This window comes from Mastigoproctus giganteus, chromosome 2 (assembly GCF_048544385.1).
Source record: "Mastigoproctus giganteus isolate SK-2022 chromosome 2, ASM4854438v1, whole genome shotgun sequence".
Classification (NCBI taxonomy): Eukaryota; Metazoa; Arthropoda; class Arachnida; order Uropygi; family Thelyphonidae; genus Mastigoproctus; species Mastigoproctus giganteus.
The window spans coordinates 89,618,364-89,631,350 of record NC_143576.1 but is presented as its reverse complement, the minus strand read 5'-3'; the positions used below and the strand labels follow the sequence as shown (position 1 = coordinate 89,631,350).

The window sequence follows — 12,987 nt, the reverse complement described above, 5'->3', positions numbered from 1 at the left end:
CATTGCACGGTATATGATTGCCAAGGTCTTTCTTTTGAGTCCCCAGTCTGCTCAACTGATCCTGGCAATCATACCTGCATAATTTCGCACTTTCTTCGCCAAGTAGATCAAATGGGGGTAAAAAGTTAATTTTGAATCAAAGACCACTCCAAGATATTTTAGTTCTGTTACCATTTTTATAGTGATTGTGTTAATTTTGATTTGTGGACGTCTTCTCATATCCAAATTACCTTTTAGAAGTATTTGTTTGGTTTTTTCAGGCGATATTTTGAGCATGTGCATTTGTGCCCACTCCTGCAGCTGCAAGAGAGTGGCATTTGATCTTTGCTCTACAACCACTCGTGAGTTGCCTTTTACAAGGAAAATCATGTCATCTGCAAAGGCCAGGCTTTTCACGGGGCCCAGATCCAAGGCCAGAAATTCATCCAGAACAATGTTCCAAAAGAAAGGGCCAAGGATTGATCCCTGCGGGCAGCCTTTATTGACAGGGCGTGTCAATTCCTGGAACCTTGTGCGTACTGAGACACTTCTGTCTGTAAGGTAGCTGTTTATTACCTTATAGAGGTTTTGTGGGGCATTTGCCTGGCGAAGTCTCCTAAGGACACTAGGCCACCACAGTGAGTCAAATGCCCCAGCAAAGTCAATGGAGATTGCCAGCATATATTTTTCCTCTGTGTTTTTAACTGTTGTCAGTAGGTGGTGCATGGCATCCTCCGTAGAATTGCCCTGCTTAAAACCATACTGATTGTTGGAATGCAAGCCTGCTTCTGTGTAATATTGAGCTAATCTGCTGTATATTAATCTTTCGTATATTTTCCCTAGTACAGGGAGTAGGGCTATTGGTCTATATGATTTGGGATCAGTAGGGAGTTTTTCAGGGTTTTTCAGGATTAACCTTAACACAGCTTGTTTCCATATTTTTGAGAATATACCTTCTGTCATACAGTTATTATATAGTGCTATTAATTTATCTGGTGCTATTTCTGCTAATTTTTTTGATAATCTCAACCTCTAAGAGGTCAAAACCTGGGCATTTATTGTTTTTGGTTTAAGATAGTGCTATTTCTAAGCCTTGTATAGTAAACAGAGGTTCAATATTGACATTGTCATATTCAGTGTTTTCTTTTATAATGTCGAGCTGGGTGGGGGAATGATTTCCAGTTTCAGTCTGAATGATACTGTCTAGGATGTTATTTACAGAATCCACCCAACACAGGGTTGGGGTTCCATCTGGTTTGACAGTAGTTTCTAAGACATCTCCTCTTGGCAGCTTGTTGGTCACTATTCTGTAGACAACTCCCCAAGGGTTATTGTTTCCAGTAGTTCCCACCAAGTGCTTCCAGCATTCCTTTTTCTTATCTCTTATGAGGGCTGTATACTGATTCCTGTGAGTTTTATAAGAATCTCTCAGTGCATCCACCTCATTTTGTGACCAAGATGTTCTGGCTCTTTGAAAATGTCTCCGTGCCTGGTGTACCCTACTTCTGAGTATAGTCAGTTCGGGGCACCACCAGGGAACTGTCTGCTTCCTCGGTTTTTTCCGTGGGATAGACAGGGTTGCTGTTTTTGTTAAAATGTTTGTCATAGTCAGTGCTTGCTCGTCCGGGCTACAGTTGCCTGATCTAGACCACTCATTTTCCTGTTTTTGCAGCTCAGCTGCTGTATGTTCTGCAAAAATCTGGCAGTTTGCCTTTTTAAGGTTATACCTTTTGATATCCAACAGAGAGTGTTGGGTTGTTTGTAATTGCCTGTTTAGTTTGAAGGAAATGGCTCTGTGATCTGATGTGGTCCAGGCTGGCTGGCTGGACACACCAGTCTGTGATTTTATAAGCTATCCTTCCCGATACACCTGGTTCTTCAAAAAAACCCACAACCAGAAGTCGCATGGGGTGAGGTCCAGTGATCGGGGTGGCCAAGATGTCTGGAAACAATAGCTGATGACCCGTTCTTCTGTAAAGTGTTGCCTTAGCAATCCTTGGACACAGTGGTGGAAGGGGGTGTGCAGCATCTTGCATGAATATGGTATCCTGAAGGCAGCCACGTTGCTACAGCTCTGGTATTGTGAAATTTGGCAACATTTCATAATATCGCTGTCCAGTGACAGAACAGGTGCAGGGTCCAGTCAGTGTTGCCTGTTCAAAAAAATATGTCCCAATCATGAATGTGAGCATAAATCACCACACTGTCACTTTTGAAGAAGGCAATGGGACCTCTTGGATAACTTGAGAGTTTTCTGTTGCCCAAATGTGACAGTTGTGCATATTCACTTGTCCATTTAAGAAGAAGTGGCCTTCATCACTCCAAAAGATGTTATCATTTTGTGGACAGCACAAACAGTGGGCCTTATGTGCTTCTGATGCCGGAATTCTCTGATAGCCGCAGCTACTATGTTGTTCGCATTTGATGCTGGCAAACATCTGTATGATTTTGAAGAGACTGCTTTGCTTTTATACAATACAGTACAGCTGAGTAGTGGGGCCCCAGGTTCAATAATCGTAAGTTATTGCTGTGGCAATAACTTACGATTATGCAAATAACATAAGTTATTTGCATAATCGTAACTAAGATAGTTACGCACCGTACAGTGAAAAATTTTGTAACTAATTTTTTTTTTTTTTTTTTTTCCAATAAATGCCGAGCGCATTCTTTATTGTACATATTGTCCAAATTTCTCTTCAATATGAGCCTTAGAACTCGCTCCAGAGACCTATACATAGGGATACTTTAATTTTAACAATCCTGTATAATATCCTTCCTCACTATGTTATATTTGTGATAATTGCTTATGTCGGTTTTTTTTACTCAGTTTATTAAAAGACAATTATTCTTAAGGTCAATAATGATAGTTATATCACACATAGAGAAGGTGATTAAGAATTGTAAATATATCACACATAGAGAAGGTGATTAAGAATTGTAAATATTTGGTACCCTGAAGAAATGACAACTGGTTAGTAACATCATCACTTTTTGCACTTGGTAGGCATAGTCTCCATTTCTCTTCCATCTATCTTTATTAATCCTCTCAAAAGTGCATATGTAGAACTATGTTTTGAAGGTAACTTTAAACAGTGTCTCTCTTAATGTACAAATTGTTTTGATATTTTTCTGAGATATGCTGCCATCTCTTATCTGTAATTATTTCCAACTAATTATAGACACATAGTTTATGATAGATAGCAGCACAAAAACCAGGAAGAGGAAATCACACCTGTTGGCCTCGGTTAATTTTGGACTACAAAAGTCAAAATTGAAGAAATTCTCTGGAATTCAAATCCAAAAGTTCATAAAATTGAATAAAATTATATCAAAATAGATACAAGGTGTGGCTAAAATGAAACGAGAATTGTTGCTTACGAATGCCTTACTACTGTGCATGTCAGTGACATTCATATTGTTTTGTAGCCTGTTTTTTCCTGGACAGATCAGTTTTTGTTTTGTTGCAATCGGTTAAGTATTGATTGAACTGCCTCTTTAAGTGAATTAGTGTGCCTCTTTAAGTGAATTAGTGTTTTAACCCTTCAGCACAAAAATTAGTGATCATAATTTAAAGTAAAGAATTGTTAATTTATAGTGAAACTCAGTAACAATGGTGCAGAAACATTAGAGATGTTATGGAAAGTGTACAGTGATAAAACCATGGGTCAGCCATGTGTGTACGAATGGCACAAATGGGTCAGAGAGGGATGGGAAGATTTCCATGATGACAAAATTGCCATCTTCAATGACAGAGAAGAATGTTGGAAAAATTTGAGAGATTATGCACCAAGAACATTGGATGAGCATTCGACTAATTGCAGAACAGTTACACATTTACAAATAAACAGTAAGAACAACTTTGACATGGTTTTTCATCATGACAATGCACTCTGTCATTCCTCTGTTGCAGTGAGAGAGTTTTTAATTTGAGCACCTGTCTTATTTGCCATATCTGATGCTGTGTGACTTTATCTCTTCCCAAAATTAAAATTCTCTCAAAGGAAAACAATTTGATGACTTTCATTTTTTGATGATTAGCAGACATTCAGAAGAACACAATACATCAGTTAATGGTGGTATCTTTCGAGGACTTCTGCTGCCATTTTGGATCCTGGAAATCATGAATGGAGTACTGCATAAGTGTGGCTGGTGAGTATTTTAAAGGGGATAAACAGGATAAATATTAAAATTGATGTGCTTAAAATAATAAATGATTTAAAAAATTTCTCATTTCTTTTTAGCTGCACCTTGTATACACACCTGCAAACTCTTCTGATTTATTTATACGTTTTCAGATAATCTGATATAGCTTCTAGTTTTCCAGTATGTTTAATTTTCTTCCAGTTTTTAGTTGTTTGTGTTATTTTTGAAATATTTGTATATGCTATTTCTTTTCAATTATGGACTTACCAGATTTAACAATATGTGCTTAAAAATCAATATTGGGCGGCACTGCTTATCCGAGTATAGTGACATTAATGACCTCATACTGGTATCAAAGCTGGGGCTTGTTTTTCTCTTGACCTGGTCATTCTATTGGAAAGAAGATTAGCTTACTTTGAATTTGATAAGGATGTAATGCATTGTGTCAATTGATTTGCTTAAGTTGGCATTGCATTTTGTAGTCAATTTCAGTCAGGTCTTGGAATGTAAATATTTTGGACTGGCTAATACTATGTAATATTAGAATGAATAAAATGAAAATAAATCAGGCAAAGGTACAATTCAGTTTATTGCATTTCACAATGACATACCTAATTTCACTGCAGCATATGGCAAGCTTTAATTAGTAAATATTAGTTTGGGAAACATTATTCAGACAATGGTGGAACACAGTTCTGGAATGTTCCACTTTGTCAAAGGTCTTCTATTTTTTGATTTCTGAAATTTGGCAGGTATGACTAACAGATATTGCATTAAAGAAAAAAAATATATTAAGAAGTTTTTTTATATTTTGTTTTTTCAGTTTCTTATTTTTTATTTATTTATTTATTTATTTATTCGTAATTCTGGTTTAATTTCATTCTAACTTTGGACAGTAAAGTCAAAATCTGATCAAATGAATATTTAAAATTAAGTTGATTTAATTTGTAAATTTATGTACAAAGTTTTCATTTATCAAAATTTAAAAATTCCATGAAAAAAAAAAACATTATCAAAAATTCACTATCCAGAATTCTCTCACCTTCAGAAAGCTCACTTATGAAAGGATTATGAAAATATTAATCCCCCCCCCCCACTAAAATTAATTCCAACATTCATTGCACAATGATTGTTTCTTCATTCATCTTCAATGACATCATAATTCTTGAATCATATCATAGTTCAGAGCTCATGGTAAACATAGCTTCAAAGGAATACATATTTCTGATGTTTTGTAAACCACAATAAGATCTCAGCTCTTTTATATTAAGTAATATCATATAATACTAAATTGTTGTTAAGTACCAATTGTTGTTTATGTACTAAAAGAAACATCTCCATTTTTTTTCCTGTCTGTGTAGAGTGGGGGTAGAACTTTCCTCAAAACGATAAAATCACACGTAAGTATTATATTATTTATGACTATTTCTAAAGGGATAAACAGTTTTTTATGAACTTCGCATTGTAGCTGTTCATTAAAAAATGATAAATATTTACTTCACTTTATTATCACTATGTGATCTCGACTATAAAGTAATGTAATATTTGAACAATTAATTGAATAATAAATACTTGTATTTATATATTCTGAGTTTCCTCACTTCATATTATTATTTTTTATTTATTTTTTTTTTTGTATTAAGATAATTATTATTTTTGGATCGTGGAAAAGGTCACTTTTCCAGGATCCAAAGGTCACAAGGTCACTGTAAGACTATTAATGAAAAATATATGGAATTTGTTCTTTGCATGATTTTATAAGTCACAAACTTCAGAAATTTTAGAAATTTCAATTCAGAACCCTTTTTAATTCCCTTATTTATTTGGTTATTTTGTGTTTTATTTTGACACTTGTTCAGAATTACATCGAAATGCTTAATTTTTCTAAGTTAAATGAAACCAAAGTGCAACCAAAAAAACTTGTTATTCATCTTATTTAATTTCACAACTCTGCATTTTGGAAAAAAATTCACTGATTTTTTCTCAGAGCGGTGTATTCCTGAATCAATTTCTAATGCTAATTTCACTTCTGTTTGTTTCCAACACATCATGCTTCTTCAAAAATCACAAAAGAAAATTTGATTTTTCATACATTTTTATTAATTTTGGCAGAATTTGTGCACTGAAATTATAACAGAATGCTACTTCACCAGACTTTTATATTTAAATACATGTTAAAAACACTAGTAAAAAGGGCAGTGTGGTAAAAAGCCACTAAACACTCACCTCTCATTTTAAAAACTGATGAGTCAAATTTTTGTTTCGTTGATATTCTTACAGATCCTTCTACTTTACAGTCCCTCATCAGCATTCAGCAATAGTTAGCTATCTGGTTGACATTCCATTCCACCTCCCTGGTACCCTCATCTCCATGTCTTTAATATCCTCCATGAAATCTTTCACCTTGTTTTCACTAACACCACCTAGATTTTCTGGGAATTAGTCAATGTGGGAATGTAAAAAATATACCTTGGCACTCATGTTGCAGCCCAGCTTCTTCAATTTGGGCTGCAACATATTTTCAACTATATTCTTGTAGTCTGGATCCTTGTTGTTCCCTAAGAAGTTCTCAACAATAAACCTGAAGCTAAACCATGCCTATTTTTCTCTTTTATTCATAGTTCCCTCAAAATCCCAGTCCTTCATCAGTTGGCGAATTTGAGGTACAACAAAAATGCCTTCTTTTATCTTCTCTTTGGTCACTGATAGAAATTTAGTACAAAGGTAGTTGAAACTTAAGGTGGTAGAAAATGAAAAATACCTGGGAGTAATTGTGCAGTCAGATATGAAGTTTTCTGAGCAATGCAGACAGGCTGCCAGGGCAGGTCATGGGGTTTTGTCAATGATATATAGGAATTTTGCTAGCAGGGAGAAGGAGGTGATTGTCCCTCTGTATAAGGCAATGGTCAGGCCATGCCTTGAGTACTGCGTACAGGTCTGGAGGCCTAATTTTAGGAAGGATGTAGATTTACTTGAGCATGTACCGAGAAGGGCAACAAGATTGGTGAGGGGAATGAAGGGATCCTCTTACCAAGAGAGGCATAAGTTCTGCAAATTGCAGTGGCTGGAGACTAGGCACCTGCGCGGTGATCTGATTGAGGTGTATAAGGCCTTGAATGGGTTGAGCACGCTGAATTCTGATGGGATCCTTCCACTTGTTCAGATTACGAACCTAAGGGAGCATAAATTCAAATTATGAAAGGACAGATGTAGAATAGATGTGCGGAAATTTGCCTTTAGCCAGCGGGTGGTTAATTGCCGGAACAAACTTCCATCTGTCATTGTGAAAGTTGATAGGTTGAATAAATTTAAGGAGGAACTGGACAGGTATTTGGAGGGAATGGTGTGATTTTTTTTTTTTTTTTGTCTGATCTTGCATAAGCTCATACACATGCTTTCTTGCATCACATGCCACTACTACTACTACTTCCCAGATATTGACTGGAATTTGTGGGTTGGTCACTCGCACACTGCCAAGATTTTGGGGGATTTATTGGATGATTGTTTTCTGCAGCAGCATATTTGAGAGGCAACCAGAGAGGGTAATACTCTTGATCAGATTATCAGCAGTGATAATTTGTATATTAAGAATTTGCAGATAAAGGAACCACTGGTGGCAATGATCACTGATGTGGAATTTACTCAAAGATACAATTACCGTTGGGGTAAAGGAAAGGGTTTTTGCTTCCATAAAGGTGACTACGGTGGTCTCAGACAGTTTTTAAATTCTCTACAGTGGGACCAACTGATGATGTTACCAACAGCAAATTCTAAGTGGGAAGCATTCAAGGAATTAATCGTAGAAGCTACTAGACATTTCATACTATTAAGAAATATTGTTCAAGGTTTAGGCCCAAATGGTTGTCAAATGAACTAATGAGACTTGTGGCAGAGAAGAAAAATTCATAGGATGCATATAGATTATCAGGCGGCACAGAAGCCTGTGGCAGATATAAGCTAGTCTGTAATCAAGTCACAAAGGAGAATAGGCAAGCGAAGGCAGATTACGGAAATTCTTTGACAAAAGATGCTAAGAAAAACAGCAAGGATTTCTTTACTTATATAAACTAAAAGAAAGGGGATGAATCAGATTGGTCCACTTGATATCGATGGTTCAACTGTTGATGATCCTGCTCGGATAGCAAACAAACTGAATGAGTATTTTGCATCTACATTTACACATGAGGAGTTATTAAGGAAGGAAAATGCCAGAAGGTTATCAAATTGTAGCAGGGTACTTAATGATTTTGTAATAACTGATAGCAAAGTGGAGGAGAAATTGTTGAAGTTAAACATAAGAAAGGCACCTGGGGTGGATGGGATCTATCCAGTTATATTAAAGGGGACAGCAAAAGAACTAAGCAAACCCTTAGCCATAATTATGAGAGCATCCTTGGACCCTGGGGAGGTCCCCAAAGACTGAAGATGTGCAAATGTATCCCCAATTCACAAAGGGGAATCGAAGGGTGACACAAGGAATTACAGACCAAAGAACTAAAAGAAAGGGAATGAATCAAATTGGTGCACGAGACATCTTTTGAACAGGGATACCACATTGGGAGATAGAACCTCGCTCTCTACAGATGATATTTGTACTGCTCTCAATCTGTGTTTAACAGGGGGATGTGATCATGTTCAATGACTCTCTGTTCCGCCAAATACAGGGCACAGCTATGGGTGCCCCTGTTAATCCTATCATGGCCAATATCGCCATGGAGGAACTCGAGAGTCAGATTTTCTTGAACTTACCTATTCCTATCACTCTCTGATGTTGTTATGTTGACGATATTTTTGCAATTGTACCCCGGGGATCAGAATCTAGGCTGCTGCAATATCTCAATTACCCTTCCTTTTTTGGATGTGTTAGTCTAGCTTGTGGATTTGCGTTTAGTAACTTCTGTTTTTAGGAAGCCAATGTGCGCAGGCCAATTTACCAATTATGGCTCTGTGCACGCCCCTGGTCATTTACGTAGCACTGCTCACACCATATTCTCTCGCGCTTGGATGCACTCTAGTTCAACTGGTGACAGGCAGTTGAAGATTTCTAAAATTAGGGTGGAGTTTTCAAATTGCAGCTACCCACCTCATGTTCTAGATAGATGTGAGCTTCAGGCTCACGAATTTGTTACAGAATCTAACCCGCCTCACGTCAATCAATTTATCTCTACTGCCTACATCCCCTATTATCCGTGCGTATTGGAACGTCTTGTTAGGATTTTGTGTCACCATCATATACGATGTGTGCAATTTCCAGGGAGGAAACTACAATCTATTATTTCTAAGGTGAAAACACCAGTTCCTCCTTTCCTACAGAGTGGTTCTGTATACCGCATTATGTGTCCAGATTGTGAGGGGTGTTATGTAGGTGAGTCTGGTAGAAGATTAAAAGATCGGGTTTCTGAGCATGAGGTGGCTCTACGAACCGCTAATTTTGAACGCTCCGCAGTCACCGAACATTATTGGGTTGAGCAGCACAATCTTGATCCCCAACGGGATTATTGAAATCGACTGTTCACGTGATTACCGCCAGCGCTCATGGCTTGAAGCACTACATAGCCACCAATAATAGTACTATGAATCGGAAGAGGGAAATACACTTAAACCCTATTATAGAATGTACTGTATTGCAGTGCGATGAGCGCTGGCAGTCATCACATGTACGTAATTCGGCTTTAACAGCACCAGACTCATGATACATGATCATGCCCAGCTGACTTGTGCTATTGTAACTATCAATATATATTGAAGTACGCCATTCACGCACTGGCTGATGAAGAGACACTTTGCTTCGAAAGCTACTATCTATGTATTTTAACACTTTTATTATATATTTTTAAACTCTTTTTATCTTGTTGTATTTTAACGCTTTTATCTTATTTTATTTCTGTTTTATCTTATGTATATATCATTTTTTATTTTAATAAATTTATTTTAACCAGTTAGTCGGTCATCGCAAGAAACTTTGATGATATAATGCAACCCGAAGCACAAGGCCTGTTTTCTAATAATCACAGACCAGTTAATTTAACTTCTGTTCCGGGTAAAATAATGGAGTCACTGATTAAAGATGTATTGCAGGATCATCTAGACAAGACTGCAGCAATAATTCAGACAGTATGGGTTTATTAAGGGAAAGTCTTGTCTGACAAATTTGATTGGATACTATGATGTGTTTACAAAGGAACTGGATGCAAAAAATAATTTTGATATCATATACTTGAATGAAGGTATATCAGGCTTAGTGTCGAAGTTCGCAGATGATACAAAGGTTGGCAGGGTTGTTAATGACAGTAATGGCAGTGTGCTACTGCAACAGGATGTAGAAAATTTGGGAAGATTGGCTGAGAAGTCGCAACTGAAGTTTAACCTTGACAAATGCAAAGTGCTGCACATGGATAGAAGTAACCCGAGAGGAATGTACCAACTGTGTGGTACTACACTTAGAGTGGTAGAAAATGAAAAAGAGCTCGGAGTAATTGTGCAGTCAGATATGAAGTTTTCTGAGCAATGTAGACAGGCTTCCAGGGCAGGTCATGGGGTTTTGTCAATGATATACAGGAATTTTGCTAACAGGGAAAAGGTGTTATCCCTTTGTATAAGGCGATGGTCAGGCCATGCCTTGAGTACTGCGTACAGGTCTCGAGGCCTCATTTTAGGAAGGATGTAGATTTGCTTGAGCGTGTACAGAGAAGGGCAACAAGATTGGTGTGGGGAATGAAGGAATCCTCTTACCAAGAGAGGCTTAAGTTCTGCAAATTGCAGCGGCTGGAGTCTAGGCACCTGCAAGGTTATCTGATTGAGGTGTATAAGGCCTTGAATGTGTTGAGAATGCTGAATTCTGATGGGATTCTTCCACTTGCTCAGATTACGAACCTGAGGGGCCATAAATTCAAATTGAGGAAAGACAGTTTTAGAATAGATGTGCGGAAATTTGCCTTTAGCCAGCGGGTGGTTAATTGCTGGAACAAACTTCCATCTGTTGTTGTGGAAGTTGATAGCTTAAATAAATTCAAGGAGGAACTGGACAAACATTTAGAGGGAATGGTTGTGTGAATTTTATTTTATTTTTTGTCTGATGCTACATAAACTCATACGCTTGCTTTCTTACATCACATGCCTCTATTACTAAATGCCAAAAGGCAAATCCATCATTTATTAAAATAGTAGTAGTAATAGAGGCATGTGATGCAAGAAAGCCAGCCTATGAGCTTATGTAGCTTCAACTAAAAAAAAAAAACCAATTTCACATATCCATTCCCATTCCCTCTAAAAGTTTGTCCAGTTCCTCCTTGAATTTATTTAAGCTATCAAGTTCCACAACCACAGATGGAAGTTTCTTCCAGCAATTAACCACCCACTGGCTGAAGGCAAATTTCCACATATCTATTCTACAACCTGATGCTTTTCATGACATCTGTTTAAAGACTGCTATGTCTCATCAGATGACAAGTGGCCTCAATTAGTGAGAGGTTGTGTACCTTAAACCCCAAGTATTAGGCCATGTTTGCTCTATACAGCTCATTAGTAAAGGTTGCAAGTTTATATTTCAACACATGAATTGAAATATTATAAAAATGTTCACATCTCTGCATTCAGTTTCCCTTTTTAAGAAATCATTTGGTCTCTCCGATGACAGTGGCCAAATGTTGGCCATCAAAAGTCTTTTTTTTTTTTTTAACCTAGAGATGACACTTATTTGTGTCACAAGCTATATTGCAAATATCTTTAACTAAATGTTTTTTTAAATATATTTTAATATCTTTTAAATAAATATATAGTAGAACATCGGTTATCTGCAATGTCAGTTATTCAAAATAATTTGAAAGGCTGATTTTCCTTTTTTTTTTTATTAATTCATAATATTTGAGACAAATATTTATTATGTTACAAGAGTATTTCTATCTGTTTTTTTACTTCATGTATCTGATGAAGTGTTGGATTAGGAAACCACTGGTGATAGATTTTAGCCATTCGCTTCCATGAATCCATATTTTGTTCTCTTCATTTCATGTTTAGTTTTATGTTTATTATTTTTCTCAGTTTGTTACAGTGAAATGTTAATGAAAAGAAGCAGCACTAAAATGGGCAGAAAAACAGGAAGAAAGTGATATAATCAGTGATATTAAGGAACTTGAGATTTAGTAGCAAAAAAAAAAGGTCACAACAAACAAAACAAAAAACAGTTGAACATTATTTAAAAAAATACTTTCAATTTTTTCTACATAAAATTTGCAATAAAAGACCTATCCAAATATACATACATATGTAAATGTGCAGATTTTAATTAATGTAATTCAGCATTTGAATTGGGCCATGGAAACACACTTGTGCAGGTATAATATTGTATAATGTGGTGCAATATGCGTAAAAACCTTCAACAGCAATAGCACACAGAATTAGAGTTCACTAGCTGCAGTTCTCGAATTGTGGGTACCTCTAGAAGAGATGCTAAGGCTTTTGCTAAATTATTCATCTACCTGCTAAAATACCAAAAAACTGTAGCACACACCTAATGCTTTTATTTTACCAACAACCCCAAAGTACACAGTTACTACGAGCTGTCTCTTTCTTGTTTGTTGCTTTCTTACACTTTTTTAATTCCACTGATATTTACTCTTTTCCAAAGTAATGGAAAAATCCATCATTCATCAACTCTTGAACTATCTTGAAACCTTTCTATCCAATTAGTGTGCAATAAAATCTTAAAGAAGAAATGTAGTTACTTTCAGTTTCTTCTAAAAATCAGTCCTGTATTTCTTCAAATGAATCATCTACTCACCTTGTCAAACACTCAGATATCTTGACAAGAACACGTCTCTTTATTATAAAAACTTCTAACCTTTAGCATTAATAGAGGCATATGAT

At 36.4% G+C, this 12,987-nt stretch overlaps 1 protein-coding gene across 1 annotated transcript in view; it reads left to right on the top strand.

Moving 5' to 3' along the window:
• The window catches only part of LOC150089405 (DENN domain-containing protein 1A-like), a 263,359-nt gene that overhangs the window by 210,834 nt on the left and 39,538 nt on the right, over nucleotides 1-12,987 (top strand). The window contains exon 16 of the mRNA XM_090389970.1: nucleotides 5,484-5,522. Within this exon, the coding sequence (XP_090246096.1) occupies nucleotides 5,484-5,522 (39 nt within the window). The remainder of the gene's footprint in view (nucleotides 1-5,483; nucleotides 5,523-12,987) is intronic.